This window comes from Nestor notabilis, unplaced genomic scaffold, assembly GCF_000696875.1.
Source record: "Nestor notabilis isolate BGI_N333 unplaced genomic scaffold, ASM69687v1 scaffold4890, whole genome shotgun sequence".
Taxonomy (NCBI): domain Eukaryota; kingdom Metazoa; phylum Chordata; class Aves; order Psittaciformes; family Psittacidae; genus Nestor; species Nestor notabilis.
The window spans coordinates 3,816-30,652 of record NW_009912350.1 but is presented as its reverse complement, the minus strand read 5'-3'; the positions used below and the strand labels follow the sequence as shown (position 1 = coordinate 30,652).

At 37.3% G+C, this 26,837-nt stretch overlaps 1 protein-coding gene across 1 annotated transcript; it reads right to left on the bottom strand.

The window, feature by feature from the left end:
• Nucleotides 1-2,301: 2,301 nt before the first annotated feature.
• On the bottom strand, nt 2,302-26,837 carry LOC104409245 (bone morphogenetic protein 5; the record flags this gene model as incomplete). Its single annotated transcript, XM_010019071.1, has 5 exons — nt 2,302-2,944; nt 6,478-6,588; nt 8,584-8,660; nt 15,137-15,334; nt 26,689-26,837. Coding segments are annotated over 5 exons (685 nt in total), but the record flags the coding sequence as incomplete, so codon positions are not given.

Here is a 26,837-nt window from a genome sequence, read left to right as displayed (position 1 = left end):
GCAGAAAGCTTAAACAACTTTAAAAAAATGAAATCTATTATGTCCTGAATGGTAATGGAATGATCTTCGTAACTGTAATATATAGCTAGAGATATGGGAATATATTTAATATAATTACATACACATTTTATTATATGTGTGTGTGTGTATTATGTATAAATATATATAAAATAACAGGTATTCAATAAAGGCAAGTAAAAGAATAAGAAGTACTGTGTTAGGTACTACTAGAGAAGGGCTTACCTGAAAAAGTTTACATGAGAACACATATATATATACACTTATCCAGAGCATGCAGAAGGTGTGGTGCTGCTATCCTTCCATTCAAACAGAGGAATGACCAGTTAGGAATTTATGGAGAATTTTAAAAATTATTTCTTCTTTCTAGTATATTTGGATTAGAGTATTAACATTTAGAGGTATCATTTGAAGGCAAGATTTTTATTAACAAAATAGAAGTAATTTTACAAAATGTCTGTACTAAAAAGTGAACTGTAACAAAATCCTTCCATAGCCATTGGTGATCTCTTGCTTCTACTTTTAAAAGAATATATGAAGTCAGTCTCATTCTGTCATATGTCTCAGAGACAAAATCACAGCAGAAGAAAATAGTATTACAGGTTTATTATGTCTCAAAATATAGAAATATATTCCAACAACATATTTTAAAGAATAATATAACAATAATCTTCAGTTCCTTATTCTCAAAATGGTACACCATTATTTAAAAATATATTACTTAATGTACCCAAAATGTAGTCTCCATCAAATTCCATTTAGAATAAATTGAGTTCAAAAAGCATATCCACCTGCCCAATTTATACAGAAACCAGGAAATTTTTTGAGGACAACCCAGTAATTTAGCTGTTCCAAAATGGTAATTCGGCTGAAGACATTGTATTTTGCTATGCACCCTTGTGCATGAACTGCAACTAAATGTAGATATTTAGGTAATGTCAGTATAAAATAGACATGGAAGTATAAAATGTGAGTGTTGTATTGAGGGAAAAGAGCTCCAAAGATTGAAATCAGAACTGTTAATTTTTTCAAACTGAGTGTATGCATAAAAAGCATTCATGTATTACTCCAATAGCAAGATAAAATAAATTAGTTTCTGCAAAAAAAGGCAGTTGTACATTCACATGCATACACACAGTCACACGCACATGCTGATATTATCAGTCTGTAATAATCTGAGTTTTCTGAAATATGCTTTAGTAACCAGAGAAGTCAGAGTTTATATGCATAAACTGTCTAAGAATAAATTGATATGCCCTATTAATGTTTAACAACTCTCTGAGAACTCTTTAAATGCAGCATTTTTAATCAAGGCAATTTATGACAAAAACATATTATAATTTGTCATGTAATAAGAGAAAGCAGAGTTTCTATTTTCTCATTTTCATAACACTAAAACAAGGGTGTGTCCAAAGATTTTAAATGTGATTAATTAAAAATAAGCACATGGGTAGTGATGATGTAAATGATACTCTGTAATTAGTTGTGCAATTCACAACCACAGGATTTCATTTGAGGCCAAAAATTTAGGGAGATTAAAAATTATTTGTATGGATTTAAGAATTATCAAAGTTACAATAGTTAACGCTAAAAAAAAGGAAAGCTATCTTAAGCCTCATGATTTAAGCCAATCTCCACCTGTTAGAAAAGCGGATGAGTCAGAAAGAAGGCTGCAAATTACCCAGTGGCTCATTTTGAACAGTTTTTCATCTTTGCCTGAAAATGGCCACCATTAGGGGCAAGATTTTTGATTAAATAGGTGAGAACATCTGCATGCTGTGCACCTACTCTTGCATACTCAGAAAACATGTCCAAAAGTGGGATTGAAATGAAGTAAAGCCCTTCGATGAAGTAAAGCCTTCTGTATATTTTGTGTATTTGGTAACCTGTGTACATAATGGGAAGGCTTGTGGGGTTTTTTGTTTGTTTTTACCTTGTGCTGTTATTATAAAAGTATTTGCCAGAGCAGTGTAGTAGATAATAGACTGATATGATTTGAGGTAAGAATGTTGTAGTTCAATTTTTAGTGTTAACTTGGAAAGTCATAGATGGAGTTGAGGGTCTGTCTCCACAGAATTCCTGAAGCTTTGAGCCTTTTGTAAACTCTGCAGCTCACAAGCCAAGAAGTAACATACTCCTCCAGTTACAGTCATCTTGTTAAAAAAATAGTTATAACAATTATGTGCAATCTTTTAACTTCTATCTATTTATTTACTTAAGCACTGTTCAATACTTCACTTTTTCTAATGGAGCAGAACTTCTAAAAGAAAAAATATGCTTAGCCAAGCAGTTTTGTTTAATTTGGGGGTTTTTTTGTGTGCCTTTTTCTAAATAAATAGCCCGCCACAGTTTTCATTTGCAAAATATGACCAAATGTATTTTAGTTCCTTTAACAATATGAAGCAGTTACAGAAGTTTGGAGTTTCTAGCTTAAAAAAAAAAAAAAAAAGAAAAAAAATCTATACAAAGTCTTTACTTTAAAATATTGAAATGGAATGAAGCATATTCCAGTATGGTCAACTGAAAAATTAGTTTGTGAAGTTTTACTGCATAGTGAGGTGACCCATAAAATACATGGTTCTGAAATTTTGCTCATACAAAAAGAAACTATATACTTTTAAATAAATAAAAGCTACTATATACATTATACTGTACATTTAAATGAGAGATGACATGAAATGGAATAAATTTAGGGCTGTCTTTTCATCCACAAAGCTCATATCTTGACTTTATTACAATTCTGACTAAACCCCTCTGCTTTAGATTATTTCTTATTCTAGTGGCAGCCACATGAACGCACCACCATATTCCTGTATTTTTTTAAAATAACATTGGAACTGTCATCAAAGTAGAGCACGGAGATTGCATTCAGTTTTGTTGGTGCACAGCATGGCTTTGGTACATGATCAGGGAACATCAAGTGAACCTGAAAGACAGATAAATACATAGCTCATATATCAAACAAAGAGGTACAAGGACAACATCAGTGCAAAATATGTCTTTGCATTTCAGAGTGTGTTGTGGTCACAGATTTTCCTTCGTTAGCAATTTCAAAGCACAGCTTACCTCCAGAATATTGCTGATGTCAATTGTGTAGGCAGTTATACAATAATAACAGATGGAGAGATAAACGTGGAGGCGTGGCCAAGACAGAAAGCTGGTTTTAGATGAAATTTAGAAAAGAGTTGGGGTTAGGCAGCTGCTCAGGGAAACATTTAGAGATACTGTCAGTACCATCTCTGCTGAGGACAGTGCTTAACATGAAGCACAGGTTCAAGTCCCAGGTCTCACCAGGACCTCAGCACATGCTAAAATGCTTTCCTGAGTCAGGGTCCCAGAATGGAGGAAAGTCTGTTGCAGACAGGAAAGTCTGCAGGCAAAGGCTCATACTTCAACTGTTTTCAGCCTATGAAATAGTAAAATGTGTCTTCTCAGAGAGCATGAGTGCATTTTAAGGTCTTATCTGGATATCGGTGGATCCAATTCTACTTCAGCTGAAGCCAAATTCAATTCTTAAGGTGGGTGCCAGCTGTACAGAAAGTTTAGGGAAAAGGCTGAAGCAGAGAAGACTGTGTTCACTGGGCTAAAATATATCAATGAAAGGTTAAAGAGAAGCAAAAGACTTTTGAACAGCATCCCAGAACAAACGAGATCTAGTCGAAATATCTGAAAATGAGCGAAATACAAGTTCTTTGTACTTGAAAGAAGGTTAGATGTAATATTCTACACATGCTGAAGACTTGGAAACTGGGGAGGCCAGAGAAAAGGGAGTTGTAATAGAGAGAGCAGGAGATTATTAAGGCATGGATGAAGACTTCAGCAGTAATAGGTTTCATTTGTATGTTAAGTCTCTGTAAATCTGTTAGAGCCATCTGTCTTGCAGTGATATAAGCCCAGAGCCCTTGCCAGACAACAGAGAACAGTCTATCAGGAAACGATTTTTACATAACTGTTACCATGAGAAGGTCTTTTGAAAAGAGCAATAATAAATCCTGAAGTAGCAGTTTAGTAACAGTTTAGACATACATTTAAAAACAGTTTACTAAATGAATAACAAAACACCGTAGAAGAAAATGATTGTGTCTTGCCTAGGCAGATGCTTGCCCTACCATGACCCACCAGCCCCTGCCTCCCCAGCTGGAAGCTTCATAGCTCTGCTAGGCCCACATGACAGCAATGCTCACAGCCTTTTCAAGAGAGCCTGGAAGTCAGTGCAAGTCAACCTGCTGATCCTCTGGCTTGTATGACCAGGAGGTCAATATTACTGCAATTAAACAGCGTCTCCCTTGTATTTATATGCATCTGTATAGACTCTCTGCTTAAATTCAGTCTCAGAAAAAGGATAGAGAGAGAGAGGTACTGGCCCAACATTTCTCTTATTCTTGTTACAAAAGAAAAAAAAAGTCAGTAAAGTTTGGAGGGGTACCAAGGAACAATCACTTCTCAAACCAAAGAGTGGGCTTTTTTAGAATGGTGTAATCAGTATGGCTGGGAGATGATTGCATTTGGATTAGGGTGGGGTGTATGAATAATTGTTTCCCAAGCCATCCCCATGTGCACACCTTGTATAAATCTGAATTTTGTATAATTTAAACCAGAAAGCATTCAACTACTGTTATCTCATCTAATTTATGTGCAGCTAAAATTTAATTAGCCTCATGATTTTTTGGCTGCAAAATTGAATGCATGTACAGTACATGCAGAGGGAGACACACAATTCCAAAAAGGCCATAAAAAGGGGGAAAATTTAAGCATCCAATTTAAAAAATAAGACAAACTGCACAAATTTCTTAACAATGGGAAATTACCCATTTTTGGAAAGCATAGACACAAGAAAAAGTATCATGGACCACTTCTTACTTAACAGCCCGTAACTGCAGGAGAAAACTCTAACCTGGGGATCTCACTAATATTGGCAACTTTTCTGAACAATTTTTGCATGCTTCTAAACTATTGCTTTACTGTCTTATTTCTTTTCAGTTCAGAACTCTATATATTCTGTTCTTGTCTCCTAGGCTCATTGCTATATGCCTTGCCAACTGGAATTTGCTGTTCCCTTTCACCTGAACCCGTTACCACACTCCTATTTATTTCCAGCCTCTGACACTTTGCCTTCTTTTTGTAAATCTTACTGACTCAAATTCTGGTATAGAGGAATAGTATTACATTGGTGGCTGGACTTGGAGAAGGTGCATATATGAAAAGCTTAATGGAAAGGAAAAGGTCTTAGCTTAGATTTTAAAAATGTCCCTCTCATGAAGACATAATTGGCAATTTTCACAAGCAGATTTTTTTTTTTCTATGAGGAAGAGATTGAAATTTCTTTGTTTCTGGGTTTTTTTTTGGTGTGGGGTTCTGGTTTAGGGGGTGGAGGGTAGTATCTGCACCCATTTATAGAGGAGGAAAGGTTTTTCAGACCAGATTTTTTATGTCAAAATCAAAAGAAAAAGATCACCATCCATGGACAGAATCATCAGCACAGTCTGATGGTCAGGATACTTTCCTATCATCAGTTTAAAACAGAGGGAGCCTTAAACCCATGTTTCTCTAATTACAGTCGAGTGCCTTGACCTTTCTAGAAACTAATTAACGACAGCAACCCTTTCCTGTTCTGATTTTGTACTCCCACTCCCTTCTTGTGTAGTATCTCTCATTCCTCTGCTTCTTAATCATTCTGCTAATACTGATGTTGTTCAGGGCCAATTCTTCAGCTAGCAGAGCTGAAAAATCATGATCAGACATCAGACTCACAAAATTACATTCAGCCATAGTCTAAAGGTCTTCATTTCTGTAGATGAACGCTGCTGGGGTAGCAGAGGCCTAGCCAGACCCTTCAACTAAGATCATCTTGGCTGCTCCAGTTGATGCACAGGACTAACCTAAGAACCAGCAGAGGCAGAAGCTGGCTGCAAATCCCCTTGTACATGTACCAGGCAGAGCAACAGATACAGACACAATTATCTATAAATCGTATTTGTTAGCCAGACATGCCTGAGCACAATTTCTTACATGCAAATGTGTCTGCTCACAAAGCTTCACATTAAGTTACAGTATGAGTATCTGTGCCAACAGCTGACAACAGAGGTCCACAGAGTGGCCAAGTGTCAATATTTGTAGAAGGAATAGCATGTAGATGTTAACATGGAGCTCCAATAAACTCTTGGAACTCTTGGACTAGGGGGCCTCTTTGGTTCATGTCTATACAATTCTCCAGTAATATGACACATTCTTCTCATGTGTTATTACATTTGAAATGGAAGGGAAACCTACCACACAGGCCACTCTCACAGAGTTCATCTTCTCTTCAGCTTAATCATCATAGCACATCTCTGAAATAGGTTATCATTTACCCAGAAATAATTCAAATTTAATAGTAGTAAACAGAAGGGAAGAGACAGCCCCTGTGCCAAGACACTTAAAACTGCAAAACAGGCAGCTACAACATAGGCAGTGGCATACCAGAGTCTGAACAATGGCGTGGTTTGTTGCATTCATGTGAGCATTGAGGGGGAAAGAACACTCTCCATCGCAGTAAAATGCAGCATAGCCCTCTGGTGCAATAATCCAATCCTACAATAGAAACAAATAAACATACTCTTTTTTTTTTTTCTCACTCAGAGACTTAAAAATATATAGAATCATACAATCATAGAACAGTTAGGGTTGGAAAGGACCTAAAGATGATCTAGTTCCAAACCCACTGCCATGGGAAGGGACACTTTGCACTAAACCATGTCACCCAAGACTTCATGTCAAAGTAAGATTTACCCAAGGACAAAATGAACTTCAGACTGTGGCGTGTCAACTTACATTTCTTTTTTTTTTTTAAAAAAATCAGCACAGCCTGATGGTCAGGATACTTTTTAAAAAAAAAAAAAAAAAAAAGAAAGAAATATTTGCTTTGTTCTTGCAAAAATCAGATGAAAATTAAATTGAAGTTAGAAATCTGTACTAAGTACCAACTAATGAGGCTATAAGGGGAATTAAAGGTCCAAATATGTTTGTTAGAATACTTTTCTTCTCAGACTGAAAATCCTGAGCACTTCTTAATGCAACAAAAGTAATTACAGTGCATCTTTTTTCTTCAGCATGCTCAATACCATTAACTATACTATTGCATGAGACTGAACACTGCTAGAGATTACCCATTGGAATGTCACTGAATCATGCATTGTGAGTATTTCTAGCAACACAGCATGGGAAAATATTTTAAAATGTTAATGAAAGCTATGTGTTCGGTTTGCTGAATCTCTTGTTTGCTAGGAAAAGGTAATGTAGATGCTGTGGAAAGGACAAAGGACAAAGAGGATAAAGTACCTACTTCTTGGGGTTTGTTTCTTTTAATTTTTATCTCATTTCACCCTAAGTTTCACTGATCAACTCTTGTACAGTGTAGCTTTGACTTTGCAACTGAAATTTTGAATTCTTCAAGTTAGGGGAGTTTTTTTGAGTGTGAGGGGGAAGTTTTTGGTTTTTTCTATGGCCACCTTGACTGACAGATCTGAGAGCTTTGCACATCTTGGGGCATATCAAAATTTACTGTTTCAGAAAATGAACAAACTTGATACGTGGAAAAATCTGTTATCTACAGAGAAACAATGCCTCACTTGTTCAGTAGCACAAGTTTAAGTCAAAAACACAAGCCTGCTCTGTGGCTGTGGACAGGGTGATTATGCTCTGCAGTCTTGAGAAAACAGTCTCTGCCTGCTTCTTCAGGCTGCTGGGAGGATAAATATACTATGAAGTATCAGGAAAAGTAATGAGGCCATATGAGAATCTGAGCTAGATATGGAAAAGATGAGCTGTCACTAAAGAGACAGTACACTTGTTCTGCTCCTGGAGAATTGTTTTGAAGTATTCAGAGAAATACGAAATGCACAGACAGCCATCTCTGAGTTCTTATCTACATATGTAATATGTCTAGGTTATAGGTTGCTGACGGCTTTTTTTTTCCTTTGTAGAAAGATCCTTGCTTTCTGAAAAAACCCCTAGATTGAGCTCTATTTTCTTTTCTCATAATGCCCTGCCTCTGTCTTTATGACCTTTTACTACAAATACCTTTTTTTTTTTTTGTTACTATATGGCAGAATGAGTTTTTCCCAGAAATTACATAAACTTATCTATGGTTTTATAAAGACAACTGAACAGTTATCCAATTTCTAGTTCCCTACAGACTCTAGTCCAGTGAAATGTCTCTGACCTGCAGTAGACAGCACTAAACCAGGGAAAATTCAAGTGCAAATTTCAAAAGTTTCATTGCTCAGTGTGGCGATTTTGCTTTTATTTACTGCAGATCTATTCATAACTTAAGTAATAATTCAGAGTATCTTTATATGAATGAATCCAGGTCATAAAACCATTAATGTATGCAAAATCTTTGAGAGAAGAGCAGCTAAAAAAGGCAAAGTGACAGCAATAGGAATTTGTTGCAAAACGCGTTCAAAGAATTTGTCTCTCATCAGGAAAATCCCAGTTATCATAAAGAAAACAGACTGTGAATAACAGGGGACTGTAAAACAAATTGCCCAAATTCGAATTACTTGGAAACAGCATTTATAAACATACCTGCCATCCTAAGTCTCGGAAACTCACGTAAAGTTCATGTTTCTTACATGCTTGCTTTTGCTCACTTGTGTTATAATCTACAGCAAGAAAATGATAAGAAATTGTTTAGAAGCATTGTTAGAACCAATGAGATTTAGCTATTTTTGAGCTCCTAACCAAACTGTGCAAAGGAAAGGAACAAGTATACTTTCATTTATATTCCTAGTGTTGGTCGTAAAGGCAGTGTATACTTGGAAATGCAGAATCAGCAGTGTCATCCTGATGCAGTTTTTGTACACAGACAAAATGGTGCATACAGCATTAAGAGAAGATTTACAAGACGCCTGTTTGTTGTTTAGCTAGGTAACAACTCTGATAACATGCACACAGGTAATCAAAGGAGAACAAGTTCCCGATCCAGCATATGGGAAAGTCATCTGTATGTTGGCACAGGTTTAATTGCCAGATAAAGTAAGTAGCTCAATTCAAAAGAGAAATTAACGATAAAAGAAGTCCTGAATCAACAGAATTACCAAAAGCCTTCTATTTAAACATTAGCATATTTTGTACTCATTCATTTTTTGCCATATTTTCTAGAAATATTCACCACTTGAATATGTCTGGAATAGAATATACTTAGTTGGTGATACTAAAGTGAATAGTAGACTAACAAATGCTGTTTGAAGGCCTGAATGTTTATGCATTGTCGGAGACATGTCAGGATAAAAGGACACAGAGAACCTTCCATACATGCTTCTCCAGGACAATGTGAAGAATATCAAGTTCTAGAGAATATCTAGTTCTCTTTCCTAACTACCCCTGAATATCATGAAAGGAAGGGAATAGGGTCATGTCCCCACCACATGAGCACCCCAGCGCTGGTTTATAGTGCTATTTAAGTGATGCCATCAGTGAGGCATACGATGGAGCAGAGAGGACAGGCTGTCTCTCCCTGTCTCCAGTTCAAGAATGCTTGAAGTGGCCTTTTAGGCTTAAAACAAAAACAAACAAACAAAAAAAAACCCGACACCAATAAGCCCCACCAAAAAACAAACAACAACAACAAAAACAAAACAAAACACCAAGAAACAAAAAAGAAAAAAACACAGAAGTGGCTGAAAAATAAATAAAATCTCAATTTTCAGGAATAGATTTCTTTTTCTAGTAACAGTCTTTTAATGTTAAAAGACTTAAAGAACTGAGTCTGGGATGGGAGGATCTCTGTTGAAAAATTCCTGGAAAATTAAGAGAGGTCTGTTTCACATAAAATGAAAGGAAAGGAGTTCTACAGTCTGTGATAGAATCTACTACATTGCTTCACTGTCCTTGCAGAAAACTCTTCCAAACAGCCAGCCTACATGAGCTTTCCTGGAAGTTTATCATCAACTCCTTGTCAGCTGTCCTGATCTGTGCTATCATTGCTTCTCTGAGTTCTCTTCAGTTTCTCTGTGCCTTTCTGAAGATGTGCTAGCCAAAACTGAACACAGTGCCAAATGAAGTAAAATAATTATTTCTTACGATTTCTGGATGGTTTTTCAGCAGTATATCCCAGAACAGGAGTTCTGGAGTAAAACCACACTGTCAAATGATCAGCTTCAGATCCCTTTTTGATATATTCCTGCCTAGTCACTTTAGGATTATGTTGTATTTATGCAAATCAATGAATAAAAACCAGGCTGATGAGCATGTTGATGAGAACTGCAGCATGATGGGGCTATTGCATCCACAATATGGTGGAATTAAAAGGTTCTGAGAGATGACCAAGATCAACAACAGCATTGCAACCCTGGACTTCAGGAGATCAGTTTTCATCTTTTTCGGAGATCTTCTTTACATGATCTCATGGCATTTCCCCTGGAGGCAAAGGAGACCAGGAGAGCTGCCTGATCTCCCAGAACAACCACTGAGAGAAGCACAAGGTAAGTCCATACTTGTGCAGGTCAAGCAAGTATAGCACTAAGCCACTGTGGCTGAATAGGAAACTCTTGATTGAGCTCAAATTCAAATAGGAAATTCTGTGGAATTGGGATGAGCTACACAGTAATCATATAAATACATCACCTGAGCATGCAGGGATGGATGATAGGAAAGCCAAAGTTTAGTTGGAATTGAAAACTCTGAGGGATGTGAAGGTCAACAAAGACTTCTATAAGTACATTCGTAACAAAAATTAAAAGTTAGAAAAATATATCTTCGATGTTCACTGGGGCAGAGGACCTAGTGACAAGGACTCAGAACAGTTTAAGGTACTCAATGACTTACTTGTCTTGCTTTTAACTGGCAAGGGTGGAGAATTTAATACAACAAAAAGCCCTTAGTCATACTTTGTGCTGAGTTGTCTGTAATAATGTATTATGTTCTGCACATGTGTGAGATGTAAGGTGAAGGTATTGGGAAGTAAACAAACTTAAAAAAAGAATTGTTTCACAGATCCTTCTTTACAAGGACCTGTATGCTGATTTTATCTAGTATCAGTGCTCATAGGAGATAAACGGTGAGCTTTTTGGTTTCAGCTGTTAGTGGGAGTTTAAAATTCAGTCATATAGAATGCAAGCCACTTTGCAAAAAACCTGAAAAATATGGGAAAGATATGCATATGAGAAAGTCAGGGAAGTCACAATTTGTTTTTAGATAGCACCCAAGCAGGCAAACTAAAACTGAAGATTGTGCTTTTGCCAGTTGTCTCTCAGTCATGACATTTTCATATTTAGGACTACATAACAGAGGTTTTAGCACCAGAATGTAGTAGAAAGGAATTAAAGGAGAAAGTTAAAGGAGAAAGCCTGAATAATAATTATGTAAGTCGTCACAGAGACGTCTTCATTGTCTTGATACTCTGAATTACAACATAGGAGGATAATCAGTGGTAGACAAGGGGTCACACCACAACACCTGATGAGACAGTCTGGGTTTCATATGCAGACATACATCTGCAAACCTTCTAACACATACACCTATGAAGAAAGTGAGACTTGGGCAAGTCTGTACTCCTTCCTTGAATTCTATCTTTCATATAATACAAACGTGTGTAATTTAAAATTTCATATAAATATCAAATGTGACATTTATAATAAAATCTGATGCCAAGGATTAAATTTCAAGTACTGTAACTTCAAGGCCCATGTGCTTATTCTGTCAAGAATCGAAACTGTAGGCTATTGTGACTAAGAAAATATTGTTCCTCAACTATTGAGACACTGCAGTTGGGGTCCAAACCCCTACGTAGCAGAAAGAGCTGTGGAAGAAGGGCAAGAAAATATACTTATAAGAAACATAATAAGTATTTTATTTATTAGCAAGAGAAATTAGGATATATAGACACCCTGTATATATTATCACAGTGTACTGTGTTTTTAATTAATTATTGTGAAATCAATCAATAAAATACAGGAAATTCAGAGTTAAATATTGTTTTCTGGGGCTTGGTTTTTTTTTTGTTTCACTGCATTATGAACAAAAATTATGTAGCTTTGGTTTTGAGTTTCCTGGTGTCAGTCACTATTTGGTATTTAAATGTGGATATTTTCTAGTGCCCAATTACACTGTAACTCTTTTTAGATTACATTACAAAAAAAAATTAAAGCTAGCCTTTGTTGTAAGGAAGAGTTCTGTGATGTACTCTAGAAGCACATTGTCTTGGTTTGATTTGTTTTAATTATATTTTTCCTTTTCATCTACAGTTTGACAAAAATAAAACTGGATAAGTAAAAACAGTTCAATCTGCTGTGCATAGCAGGCAGGTGGAGTCTGAATGCTAAGCTTAATCCAGTCTGCCTTTACACTGCAATGAGGTAATTTTCTCTTGAAGTTTTTAGCAACAGAGAGATGCTGAGATGCAAATCTGTCAACAATTGTCCAGCTGTTATAATAACTTACACATACAGATTTTATTTTCTTCATGTGTTCGCATGTATCTTCATGAATAATTAAAAAATATCTTGCCTATTGAAAGAGAAGAACTGAGTTGCCCAGTGAGGGTTTCTAATCATTGTAGTCCAAGAACTTAGAGGAGAAAGTGGCAAAAGGAAAAAGACAAAAAACAAAAGCGAAAAAAACAAAAGGGAAAAGGCAAAAGGAAAATGACAAAAGGCAAGGCAAATGGAAGGAGAAAGAGGGGAAAAAAAAAAAAGAAGAAAAAGGAAAAGAAGGAGGAAAAAAGAAACAGAAAAGGAAAAAGAAAAAAGCAAGGAAAAAAGGAAGGCATGACTATAGTAAAGTTGGGATTGATGTACAAGTATAACCAAAGCCTGTGACATATAAAATCATAGGGTGGTTTGGGTTGGAAAGCACCTTAAGATCACCTAGTTCCAGTCCCCCCTGCCATGGGCAGGACCACCTTCCATATAAATGACGGCATACCTGTCTGGGTCTGGCTACATAATCTCTGGCTATATAGATGAGATTTTTCACTGTCAGTGTCTGACTTAAGTGCTGTAGATACAAGATTATGGAAAGCTTAGAAACGGGGACCTACATCACACAATGACACTTGCTCATTACTGTGTCATTTATGTCAATGGTGTCTCGCGTCAGGGAGTGAATGGGTATTGAATATAGTCTATTGACAGTCTGCCATGAGAAAGATTATGAGCAGAATTCTTTGGGTTTTTCTGTAGTTTAAATGTGGAGAAATTAGTTTTAAAGCACTGCTCATTACTGGAAGCTGTGGAGAGCTAGAATCAGCCTTCTCTCACAAGCCTGTAGTACAGTGCAGTTTTCTTGAACTGCAGTCTTTTGACAGAGATCTGGCATGCATCAACATATATAGGGATGTACCTCTATGCTTATGCAGATGGGGGCTTAAAGAGGTTAGGAGAAAATATGTTTCATAATGTACATTTCACTGGAGGTGTTCTGATTTTTCTTCTTTTACAACAGCTCTGGAGTATGACTGGATGCACAGATGAGGCTGATTGATTGGTGTTTTGAGACATACAGACAGCAACTTGCTGGCATTTGTTAAGGTTGAGTTTTCCCCAGGTTAAACCATCAGGGAGCTTGTGTTCAGTTTTCCTGCTAAAATCAAGGAGGCTTAAAAAATCTGATCAATTCTTGCTTCCTCAGGGACTACAAACACAGGATTCGACCTGGAAGTATATTTATATTTAGGTATCTTGTGTGTACCATGTACTTAGGTGATTTTCCCTTCCACCCAAATAATTTGACTCTCAAAATTAGTTGACATTTTTCAAGAAATATGAACATTTTTTAATATTTTTTGTGGGGTTTTTTGTTGCCTTTTTTATTTATTTATTTTTGTGCAGAGAGAATATTACTTACCCTTGAGATAAGATATTGCATTTTACAGTTAATGAAGTTGCACAGATCAAGGTTGACTGTGTTAAAAAAAATGGGGGGAGGAACAAACAAACAAAACCCTCCAAAAAACACTCAAACATGCTCATGTTGTATCATTCGGTCCAAAGCCCTTTTATGAAAATAGGGAAGTGCATCATATGGTACCAGTAAAATAGAAAGAACAGTTTCTGCAGAAAAAAATCTGATCATACTAGAATTACATAAAATGACAAAATGCAGACTCAATTCCTGTACTGAAGTAAATGAATTTAGAAAAAGGCACCAGCTAGAAATTTAACTGATGTACATGCTTAAACCACATCTGAAAAACAAGATGCTAAATCAATTTTTAACTTACGTTGTTTCAAAAAAATCTGAAGAACTTTAGACAGTTAATGAAAAGAGAATGTTTGGTCAATATGACGCTATAAATAATGAATAATCTTAAAAATGCCTTTCTACTATGGATATGTAATTTATTTTTTTTTTTTTGCTACTAAAAAGCTAACTGTCCAGTTTTGGACTTCTTTCATTATTCATTTATAACTACTCCCCTGCAAAATTGACTCATAAGGGATTAGACATTAATTGTGTAGATGAGCTTTTGTTGTATAGTCATACAGAATACCAGAAAATTTTATAATACTTGGAAAACCTCCAAACAATAAACAGTTGTAAATAGAGATCCCTGGTGCCTTAACAAATATCAGGGGCTTTTCAAAATCTAGTGTCCTTAGAGGGAACACATGCATCCCCAAGTCACCTACCTCAGACAGAGCTATGCTCCAGGTCCTCAGTGGAAACTAGGGAAATAGCACAATTTTTTTTCTACCTATGTATCATACACAAAATTGAGCCCACTACTGAAGCTGAGATGCAGATAAAAAAGAGTCCAAATTCTGTCTTTCACTGAGGCTTCCTAGGCAAGTAGTTGGGGTGCAACCCTTCTCTCTACACCCTTTACTTTTTTGTTATACATAGCAAAGATCTTGTCCAGTTGCCTGACACATTGGACTAGTTTCAAGTTCAGATAGTCTTTATAAAACTACTTGGTCATTTCACCTTCCAGGAGCCCATGATGCATGTAGGTGACCTTACTCATAAGAAGGTAGATAATGCTCAGTGCCAACTTAATAGAGAGGTTTAAACAAAGCTAGTGGGGCAGATAAAAATGGAGTTTCTGACAGTTAGCCAGTGAGCAGTATCTTGTTGAGCTGCTATGACTCCACTGCATTTGGTGCCTGTAACAGGCTAGTAAATCATAGCTTCATCTTACCCCCAACACTTGGCATCCTAGAAGACTCCTGATGACTACTGGATTTGTTGCGGTTCTGATTTTTCCTTTTATTGTTGGCTGCTCGAACAGAACGGAAAAGCACTTCACTTGCCTTGAAGAATGCAACCATGAATGGCTGCTTTGACTGAGGCCCATGTCTTCCAATCAGGCCAGCAGATTTAACATTGATACTTCGACCTATAAGGTAATGGAAATTGTAAGTTAAAAGGTGAGTTTCTGTCGCTCCTGAAGCCACAGTGGTAGTTCAACTGCTGACTGACACATGGCAAGGATTTTGTCCATAATCCAGAAATTACGTGATTAAGAATCCTAACCACATTTTGTTGAATGGAACTTAAAACACAAAAAATTCAACAATTTACAAAAGTTTCAACAGCTTTACAAGTAGTTTCTCATTGCATAAAATCATGTGCGCTATATATCTTATCCATTACACAGATATTTTAATTCAGCCTCATGTACACATTTATAGGAATGAAAAATAAATGAGCTCCATTAAAGTCTATAGCCTATAGAAAGGATAATGTAATGTGGTCATTTAATTTTTACATCGCTTGAACGTGAAATGTGGAACCTTATATCCCCAAAGCAAATCAGTAGCAAATACAAGTGTATATAATAAATATACTTTTGTTTTAAAAATAAATATTATGCAGTGTTACTCAAACTGATGTTCATTCACAAGTAAAGGTAGGAAGGTGTTCAGTCGTTCAAGAGAACAGGGTCTGAAATACGTGCATTATTGACTCTGGTTCTGTTCCCAGGGGATGTGCATATTTCTTTAAAATATTTGGTCCGTCAGGACTGTGTGGTAACCTCACTGTACTATAGGATCTAAACCTCACTAAAAGAAAAGAAAGCAAAACAAGTCGCTGAAACAGCATCAGTGACATTTTAGCAAATAAACCCTTGCTCCTAACAGAATTTATTTTGGCAGCATAAACACTTTTGTGCGTACGTGTATTATGCAGAGCCCTTCAACCGTCAGAAAATGAGACAGTGTCATGTGAAGCTGTGCAGCTGTGCTGGGTGGGGGGGACAGAGGTCCTTTAAACGGGAAGGTATGGGCCTAGGCACTGTGTTCACTGTGCGACAGTGGGGCGCCTGGGGATTCTTCTAAAGTGACTGAAAAAGCTGGCTATGCAGGCGATGGAGCATCTGCCTCACAAAAGTATAATATTGTTCACTCAATCACCCTGAAAAAGAACTTGCAAATACGCATAGGAGTAAACATTACAGAAATAAGCATAGAGGTTTCCTTTTCAAATACAAACTTACAGTGGCTGTACGCCAGAGTCTATATTTCTTAGAAAAACTCTATCACTGGCATAAATGAAAGAGGCAGTTTGATTTGTGGTTAAAGTAGTTTCCATTCTACTTCCACTGTAACAAATGTATTAATTCAGCTCAGACTTCCTCCTTCTGGCAGCCTTTTTGCTGTAAAAAGAGAAATTAGAAGTTCCAGCCAAATACCATACCTTGAACTGACCCACTTCAATACATAAACACTTTTACAACATGTTTATTCAGGTGTAGCACTTTAAATTGGTTTAAGATGTTTCCAGTGACAGAGAGCCCAGCAAAGGCAAGTGAAGAACTGAGAAAGTTAGCAGTTATGGAGCAGGCTAATTTGCAACATATTCTGAACAATTTTGATAATTACTTTTTTGACTGCAAGGGAAAAATATATTTGTTGAAGCTTCTGATTTTATTTTAAATGCCTTTTTAGTATTGTGTTTCTTTAGTTCTTCTATTCATGTGTTTGAGTTACTATTAACTTATTCAGTAACATTAATTTCTATATGTTCCAATCTTCTGTTGCAAGTCAGATATGTAAAACTTTACAGACTATTCTCTATTCATTGCAACATGGACAAACTAGCCTCTTACCACAAAGTTCCAAGTTTCCCCTCATTTCTAGAGGGAATATTTTTACTATTTTTCTTTATTTTTTGTTCCAATGACTTTCAGAATTTTAATTTTATCTGTAAAAGATTAATACCTTACTGGTGGACATTTTAAGAATACTATTAGATTTATATACTGAGGGCTGTAAAGATGTGTGGAGGTTTTCTGAATTCAAATCTAGGTTCTCTGAATTTACAATGGTGGATATTGTGTGCGAAGCAAAATATCCTTCAAACCAATGTGAACTCCCTTTAAAATAACTTTTAATATTATTAAGTTTCCTCTGGGTTTCCTTTAGACTTCAGCAATGAGATGGCTATTAAGATTCCACAAGTTCTGGCTTACTTGGTTATTCAGGGTATAGAGATACACTATAAAAAATTAATCCCATAACCCACAGCCTTTTTACACACAGAAACATCTTATGTGGCTTTATTCTTTTATTTGCTTGATCTTTTAAGTAGCCAGCCTGAGTTTTTAGGATTCATTTGTTCAATTCATCAATGGTATGCACAAGATCTGCTTCTCGTGCAGTCAACAAGAAAACTTCTATTGGCTTATTTGGATTTATTATTAAACTTTTCTCTTTTGGTTTATCGTATACGTTAGCTTAACTGGAACTTTCAGAAAACAAAGCAATCAAAATATACACTGTCCTTGAGACATTATATTTCTTCTGAGGAGGATCTCTAAACTGTTTGGTTCGGAAATTCAAACCACATATGCTGTTTCCATTTTATGTTGCTTCTGTGCAAAGGAACGTTTGCTTTTACAAAACTTCTATTATCCTTTTTTTTAAGGGGAAAAAAAAAAAAGAGAAGAAAGTGTGCATGTGGGAGATTTACTTCAATATAAGAACACAAAGGCTTTCCCCTTCCTGAACAGGAGATATTTCAAAGTATCCTGTCTGTACATGTTACAAGCTTTCTGCCACATCTGTGTGTGCTGGTCTTATTAGGTAGTCTTCACCTTTGTCCATAGTGTGGATTTCAGAATGCAGGAATTAAAAATCTTACCCTAACCTGAACTGGCCTTTGTAGCAAGAAGTATTCATGGGCTTCATTTTTAGTAAGTGGTTTTAGTCTACCGTTTCTTGTAGGCATTTTGAACACTCTTGGCTTCAATGACAGTTGAAAATCCAAGTCTCTCCAGCACGCAGTTTTTCCAAAGAATCACAGAATTATAGAATGCTTTGGGTTGGAAGAGACCTTAAATATCATCTAGTTCCAACCCGCCTGCCATGGGCCCCCCCCCCCGGCCAGGGGCAGGGCCCCCTTCCACTAGACCAGGTTGCTCAAAGCCCCATCCAACCTAGCCTTGAAAATTTTCAGGGATGGGGCAGGCATAACTTCTCTGGGCAACCTGTTCTAGTGCCTCAGCACCCTCACAGTAAAGAATTTCTTCCTAATATCTAATCCAAATCTACCCTCTCTCATGGTTTAAAGCCATTACGCCTTGTCCTGTCACTGCATGCCCTTGTAAAAAGTCCCTCTTCAGCCTTTTTGTGGACCCTTTTCAGGTACTGGAACACTGTTCAAAGATATCCCCTGAGCCTTCTCTTCTCCAGGATGAATAAGCCCAGCTCTCTCTGGCCTATCTTCATAGAAGAGCTGCTTCAGCCCTCTGATCATCTCTGTGGCCCTACTCTGGACTTGCTCCAACAGGTTGACATCTGTCTTGTGCTGGGGCCCCAGAGCTGGATGAAGTACTCCAGGTGGGGTCTCAGGAGAGCAGACTAGAGGGGGAGAATCCCTTCCCTCGACCTGCTGCACACTGTCCTTTTGATGCAGCCCAGGATACAGCTGGCTTTCTGGGCTGCAAGCATACACTGCCAGCTCATGGTGAGCTTCTCATTAAAAAACAACTCCAAGTCCTTCTCAGAGCTGCTCTCAATGCATTCTCTGCCCCGTCTGTAGCTGTGTTTAGGATTGACCCTGATCCAAGTGCAAGACCTTGTACTTGGCCTTGTTGAACTTCATGAGGTCTGAATGGGCCCACTTCTCAAGCTTGTCTGGCATGGCTTCCCTTCACTCCAGCTTGTCGACCGCACCACACAGCTCGATGTTGCTGGCAAACTTGCTGAGGATGCACTCAATATGTACTCAATATATACCAATTACTCTGGTATTAGAAGAGTATTTTCTAAAATCAGCTGAATAACTCAGGGTGACTTGCTTAATTACACCTTTCCTTGGAGCTTCACCCACATGAAACTGGTAAAACCAAAACAGCAGGTGTGTCTCTCTGCTTCTCTTGAGCATCTCTGAATAAGAATCTGAATAAGAATTGAACCTGGTCAAGTATTCTGAAAAATGGGTTTGGTTTTATCTTTCCATTGTATCTTTAATTCTAAGGATGTCAAAGACTTTTCCTCAGACTTTAGAAGAAGAAACTGCAAGAAACTAGCAGTCAGCTATTGCCTGCTCCAGTGAACCTAGCCACTGCAGTTGACCCTACACCTAGAAAAAAAGCAAATAAACACAGCATATGGACTCATTCTGTGCAAGGGCAGTGCAGAGCCTTTGTATTTGTCACATTCTGGCATGTGCTTTTCAATCGTGCTATGATAATTTATTATCTCTTCTCCATATTGACAGGTATATTTGCAGACTAAGGCTTATTCACATTATGTTCCAAATCTGCTGAACTCCTTAGTCCTTATTCATGTGATTTTGAGTCTTTGGCAAGATGTATTTGTCTAACTTGTCATTTAAACTTATTTTTGGCTTTTATTCTATTTGATAGTAAAGTGCTCTTAGCATAAAAGCTTGTATGGAAGTGCTGATTTAACTGACTGAACTGAATGAGTATTATTTGCCTTTTCACATTCTGTGCCCTTATAATAAAGAAATTGCTGCTGCAAAAATAACTGTGAAGTTCAGCTTATAAAAAGGTCCTGCCTTGATAATCCTGATGATTTTTTTCTGTTTTTTCAGCCACAAAATAGCAATAGCACTCAGGATGATAACTGCAGAACTATTTGCAGTGCCACTATGTCCGCTTTTCTGATGTTACATGCAGTCAAATCATATTATCCTTTTAATGAACTGATAAAGTTCCATCTTAAAAGTTCATTTTCTCCTGCAGCTGCTCCAAATGGAAATGCAAGAGTGCTTCAAGATTTCAATAACAATCTGTCTTAAAGTCCTGACCTGGAGACATCGCCTTGTTTTTCATGATATTCAGAAAGTCGACTTATACTGAGATTGCTAGCATGGATGCCAACGACACGGGTAAGATTTGTGACTTGGCTGCCTCTCTTCAGGCAGTATATGTTTTATGTAAGGCTTTGAGCAGACACTAATTTTGCAAGACCTTTCAGCCATTATGCATCTTGGCCAGATTTACACTGGCAACACATGACAATGAGTGATTCCAAGATCCATTATTTTGTCCTGAGTCATCGAACTGCAGCAAACCACTCATTTTGTTATGAAAAACAAGTTCTTTTTTACTTTTGAAAGTGCTCAAAAAGCCACAAAACATGTTTTACAGATTAACCACTGCTGCTAGGTCACAGTAGTTATTTTGGTAATAATTTTACATGTTTGTAAATAGAAATGAAAACCTTAGTGGTGCTAAGAATTCATTTCTGGTTTGCTGGGAAAAAAAAAATAATCCAATGTCACACCTATGGTTTCCTCCTTGTGGGGAGTGATATCTGAAACAAATATTGGGAAAGGCCTTTTGGAGAAAGACCTCGAGTATACAAGTTCCAATAACATCTAATTATTGAGCAAAAACTATCCTGAGGCTCCGAGTCTGAAAGCTCACAAAATAGTTTTTAAAATTAGAAAGAAGCTTGTGTGGTTTCTCATGCCTGAACAGCACTCTTGAGAGCAATGGGACTTCACAAAAACAAACAAACTGAGGTAGGGTTTGACTACCAAACCTTAAATGAGGCTTATTAAAAAAAGAACGAGAGAAAGCTTAACAACACAAATGTGATGGTCCATATGCAAGACATCATCAACACTCCAAACAATATTTTATACTGTTTCTATTGTATCATCTACATAAACTGCCATACTAACTTTTCCTTTGGTGGACACATTTATCTGTATCAAGATAAAATACGCTTTTGAAACCAGCTTCATGTGTTTTATTAACTCTTCTTCTTCCTGAAGGCTTTAAGGAATTCTGAAAAATGAGTGGTGTTGGATGGCTTGCTGTGCATTTCCTAGGCTTCACAGCTTAAGTCAAAAATAAAGATTCAGCTTTCATTTTTAAAATCTTACATTATGTTGGGTTTATTCAGTTCAGTTGAAGGACTGGTTTTGTGTTGATTTTGGTAATCATAAAGCTCTTGAAGAAAACATTTGGGAACATGTTAGGAACCATGGTATGCTGTATGATGTGGCAATACCATGTATGCTTACACAAAATATCAGATGTAATCATACACAAATACACTTCCTAAGTACTTGATTTATCCTGTCAATTTAGTGTGTTTGAACTGTGAATGGTTTGTGGGTGTCCCAGGGCTTTTGTGCAGAGTTAAAAATGTTTTTCAAGAAGGCAATAAAACAGAGAGAGATTATATTAATTGGTCATCCACCAAAGAATAAAATGGATAAAAGCCTTCAGAATGAAATGAAACACAAATGCCAGTATCTCTAAAATACTGGTGCTGAGAAGTAGATGTATCTTTCATCTATCTGGGGAGCAGGATGAAGGGGGAGTTGCACAGCTGTACAACCAGGACCACTACTTGCCAGCATGCAGGGGTGGCAGGAGTCCATCTCACCTCCCTGAACCTCCTGCTTAAAGTGCGCCCTTAGTAACAAAGGATGTGTTCGCATCTCTTGCTACAAACAGACACAAGAAAATGATGACTGTATTTCTGACCCAGCTGGAAACAGGAGTTACACCTATTTGAGCAAATTAGAGTGCCCAAGAGTGCTCCCAGGTGCTGGAGCTGGATCATCTGCTCTGCTCAGGGTGGGAGGGTGCTCCTGGTGCATTTCAGTCCTAAGCCAACTCCACCACAGAGTGTCCAGCACCCTAAGGCAGTGCTGCAGGAACCACTCCCACGGGGAAAAAGCCATGGGGTCATCCTGTTTTGGAGACTGAAAGAGTCATCCCTCCAACTTGTTTCACACCACAGTATTCCTAAGCATGTTTAATTTACTAGTGTAACTTTGGCCAAAGTCAGCTCTGAACCAGAACTCATGTAAGCTGTACTTAGGCGGTGCTTGAGCCCAAGCTAATAAAACCTGCTGAGGGGCAGGATATATTAGCTCGGGTTCAGTGCTGTGTTAACATGGCTATATGGCTTCCAGATGGCTCAGAATTTAGGCAGACCTATTGCCTGCCAAGGTCCATATATATATCAATATAAATCCTATATTCCCCAACTCTAAGGACACTAATGAAGGTGAACTTACTCTTGATATTTCGTCTTGTAAATACCAGATGCACCAAGAGACTTCGATATAACAACCCAGCAGCATCCTCCAGAGCACCTGGTGGCTCTGGAGGCCATTAGATGCCAAGATTGACTGGGGGCAACCTTAAGATGAGATTGATAACATTTAGTGTTGTAAAGGTGAGGCCATGGCCAATGTAATGTGTGCAGCCAACTACCTGAAGAATACACGGTGCTTCCACAGGTTGCTATGGGTTGAAAACAAGCCAGCCTCCCTCTGCAATGCAGAGAATGAGGCCACACTGCTTCTCTGAAGGCTTTGTAGGAGAAAGTGACCTTGGAAGGCCAAGGCTGAAAGAAGCAGAGTCTAAAAAAGAGAGAGTGTCTCTTAATGTCTTCCCCATTATCACTGGAGAAGGACCTCACCAATCCTTTCTGCAGCATGTAGGATTAGGAGCCAAACACCCTTCTAAGTGATACATGTCAGACTGCACCCAAATATGTGCTGGAGAGAGAATTTGCTTTCCCCAGGCTTCACTTGGATCAAGGAACCTATTTCTTTCAAGTTTCCCTTTGCTCTGAGGAAAAAAGGAAATATCTGAAGAAAGAGTCTTAAAGAGCAGGAAAGCCCAAAGGAACCTTACATAGGATTATTTGGTAACAGAAAGCATCTTAATAAGCTTGGACTTCTCAAAGTTACCACCAGTTTCTTCCCCTCTGATGTGCAGGTGGATGGAAAATAACTGAGAGCTGCAGTAATCTAAGAAAAGGCACAAATCTACGTGGCTGTATGGGCTACCTAGGATATTGTATTGAGAGCTGTGCATTTGGAACCTGTTTTATTCTATAGATAAATAATCATCATTACACATTATCTCCCTTTCCCATTTTCTGCAGACAACACTAGGTTCTCTTCAGCAATGATACAAACAGCAAAAGAATAATCTTTTTATTCATACTCCTTCAGTATGAATAAAATTCATACTCCTTCAGTATTCACTGAATACTCATGTTATTCATACTCCTTCAGTAAAAGTGATGTTCAAACCGTTGCTAACTCCCAATTATAAAAGTATTAAATGTTAATACAAAGGTGCTGATTCACTGGAACATGTTTTAAGTCTTAGGAGACATATGTTATATATACAGGAAAAGTGTTGCATGGAGCTTTTCAAATTGTTTCTGCATCTGCATTGATTTTATGCTGCAGTTCACCTAACACCCTCACTTCCATCAGTGTGAAAATGATCACCTTTCATTTGAAACACTAAGGAGAGTTTTGGTGTCAAAAGGAGGGAATCAGCCAAAAGTGGATGCTGCAGAATGTTGAGGAGACATTAAGAAAGAGAATCAAAAAAACCTGATCCTTAATTTACTACAGCCCCAGGGAAACAGTGCATTATATGTTGACAGCTTCCATATGTGTCATGCAAACCTTTATTCTTACTGTTCAAAATAAAATGTCCCATTAAGAGAAAAAGTCTACATTTCATGCTAAAATGAGACGTATGATATCAAATACTGTCTTAAAGAAAAGAGAAAACACATTCCAATGTCCTGTGGCTTTTGTACTTTTGCAGCATTTTCGAAGGGGAGAAAATATGAATTACAACAACCAGACATTCTTCCAAAGCTGTTTTTATCACACTGTTATATTAAATAGTTACAAATTCTTTTATTCCTCATGTAGACATTATTATTATTATTTATGCACCATATTCATGGGTGACCAAAGAAATATATCTACACATGTAATTGTCTAAAAAATCACTGAAAGATAACTTTAAAAAAGATTACTATTAATGGTGATGATAACAATATAGTAGCACCCTGGAGTCTCAGTAATTATTGGCTACCCATTTCAAAGGTGTTGTGTGAAAAAATATAAAAATTAGTATGTATTTACTGCACCTGAATACCTAAAACAGGGATCTTCTAACTTAACAGAATCCCATTTAGTTTAATGATCTGTTGTAATTGAAAGGTTAACATATCAGGTCTCATCATAAATGTCTCTCCAGTTATGGAGGCACAACTCCTCTACCTCCCATAATCTCAGTGGACAGCTGGAGGCATGAAGAAATGTGTTTCAGACCTGTATGGCCTAAAGTTCATTTGAGCCGAGGGAAGGATTTTTGGTTGATCTGAGTCAGTCTCTAAGCTTTCATTGAAAACTGGTTGGAGGGAAGGTGGGTGGGGTTCTCTGGGTTACAAACTGAGCCCATTACATACTGAGTCATGTATAAAAATTCATGTTCCGTCTGTACACAAACGTGTCATTCAACGGCTGGTGTTTCTAATAGCTTCCAGAAGTAACAGCAACCCAATAAAAATAATCAAAGCCTTAAGAGCAAAATTGTAAGAGCATGAAAGGATGATTTCCCTTATGCTAAGCTGAAGTGGAATAGCACAGGTCTTCCCTATAGTTTTGAAAGCGTTAGTGCCTAGAAGAGCACTCTTCTTGCATGAATAAACTGAAAAGGAAACAGAAAGTTAGGGAAGAGGGGAATTCCCTCCTCACTCGAGCAGCTGTGTTGAAAAATTCAGTGAGGTGCAGAAAGTAAAGCTGCTTGCGGCTTTGGAATTTAAAATAGAAAATTAACTATCACTTTTCTGATCTTGGGAGTAAGACAGGGGAAATATTTGAATAAACTACTCTTTTACAATTTCTTCAGCATATTAACCTAAAGGTTTCTTTCTACCCATACAAACTTTCCTGCTATTTACTGAACGAATATAATTTTGAGGCTAGAACCAACAAATTGCTGGTTCCAAGGTTTCTTAATGAATGCCTTTCATGGATATTTAATTTTCAAGAATTTCTGTATTTGAGTCTCCTGGAAAAAAACTCAAGGATGAAGTTTATTCTGGAGCAGGAAAGCTGGCTAGAAGCCAGTCCACCCAGTTTGGATGCCTGACGGAGGCGTCACCTCTCTAGAATTTGAAGGGCTTAAAAATGGCCTCACAAAACCAGGATAACAGAGCTGCTTCCCACACAGCCCAAGCTCAGGTGTGGTGCTTTTGAAGGCTGGTTGAATCCAGAAGCAATGTGGTCTACTTTGCATTTCTGTCTCGCTTTCCCACTGAATGTAGTCTGAGCATCTAGGCAATATTAGGTGAAATGGTCATCTGCTCTGGTTAAAGCCTGCCAACTCCCTCTTCAAGCATCATGCCTAAAGGAGGGTAGTTTTTGCATAACTCTCCAGCAACCAGGGCACTTGCTGAAAAAGTATGAGAGGATTTGTTCACAGCCCAGCTGAGCCTGAGGGAGAATTCAGATCAAAAACAATGAGAAAATGCAGCTAGAACAAAGAAAGAAGAAAAAAATATTAATCCTTACACCAGGATTTCTTCTGCTACTCATTAACATTATGTCAGCTAAGGTTTAAATTAACTAGCATCATAGATGTCTTGACCTCTGACATAAAAAGCTTTTTGACAAGAAAGAGCTAAATCTGAAAATTTGCTTGTAAAGTAGTATGGGTTAAGTGAACCATCACAGAGAAAACAGTACATAAGTCTCTTTTTATTAGTTTCTAAAGAAGTCTAAGCAAAGAACATTACTTCAAAAAATATTATTTTGCATTGAGATGCATTTTCACTTTTTAGTGAAGAGCACAACTGTGAATAATGTAGTAGCCCAGTAAATTTGTACTAAAAACCCCATAGCTGACTTCAGTTCTGAGTGTTCTTTCTAATGTTCAGCCAATCAAAATTTTCAGGATTTCAAACTTGTAACCCATATCAAGATAAAAAAATTTAGAAACTCTTTTTTTCCCCAAATTATGTATAACCAATTCCCACATTACCCCATTGTTAATCTTTCTCCAACAACAGTGCCATTGTCTATGAGATCCCTCCTGAACTGTCTCAAGTTTTTTTTATAGCTTTGTCCATGATTCAGCCCAAAAAGTTATTTAAAACTTTCTAAAAACAAATTCTGCAAATCTACTTTAATTTCCTGAATCATCAGTGGAGGAACATTAAAATGGAACTTCATTTTTTATGTAGGAACTATTATCCATAACTTCATTTAATTTAATTCACTTAGCTTTTTAATTGTCACACTCTACAGAATTAAGAATAATAGAAAGTTTGCAGACTATAGCTACAGCAGGATAAGACTTGTGTTCTTTGCTTATAAATTCTCAATAAATTGTCACCCAGACAAGTTAAAAAACACCCACCATACGAGATTTCTAGGAAGACATGACAAGAGCAAGTACGGCTTTATGATCTACAGTTATGATCTTACCGTCCCCAGTTTCAGTGCAGAGTTGTAAGCCCAGATTGTTCTGTGGATTAATCACCCAGTGATTGCTGGTCACAGTAATGTCAAACACAAACCAGCCCACATCAGAAGCTTGAGCCTTTCTTGTGTCTAACAGGAACAAGTCTGCATCC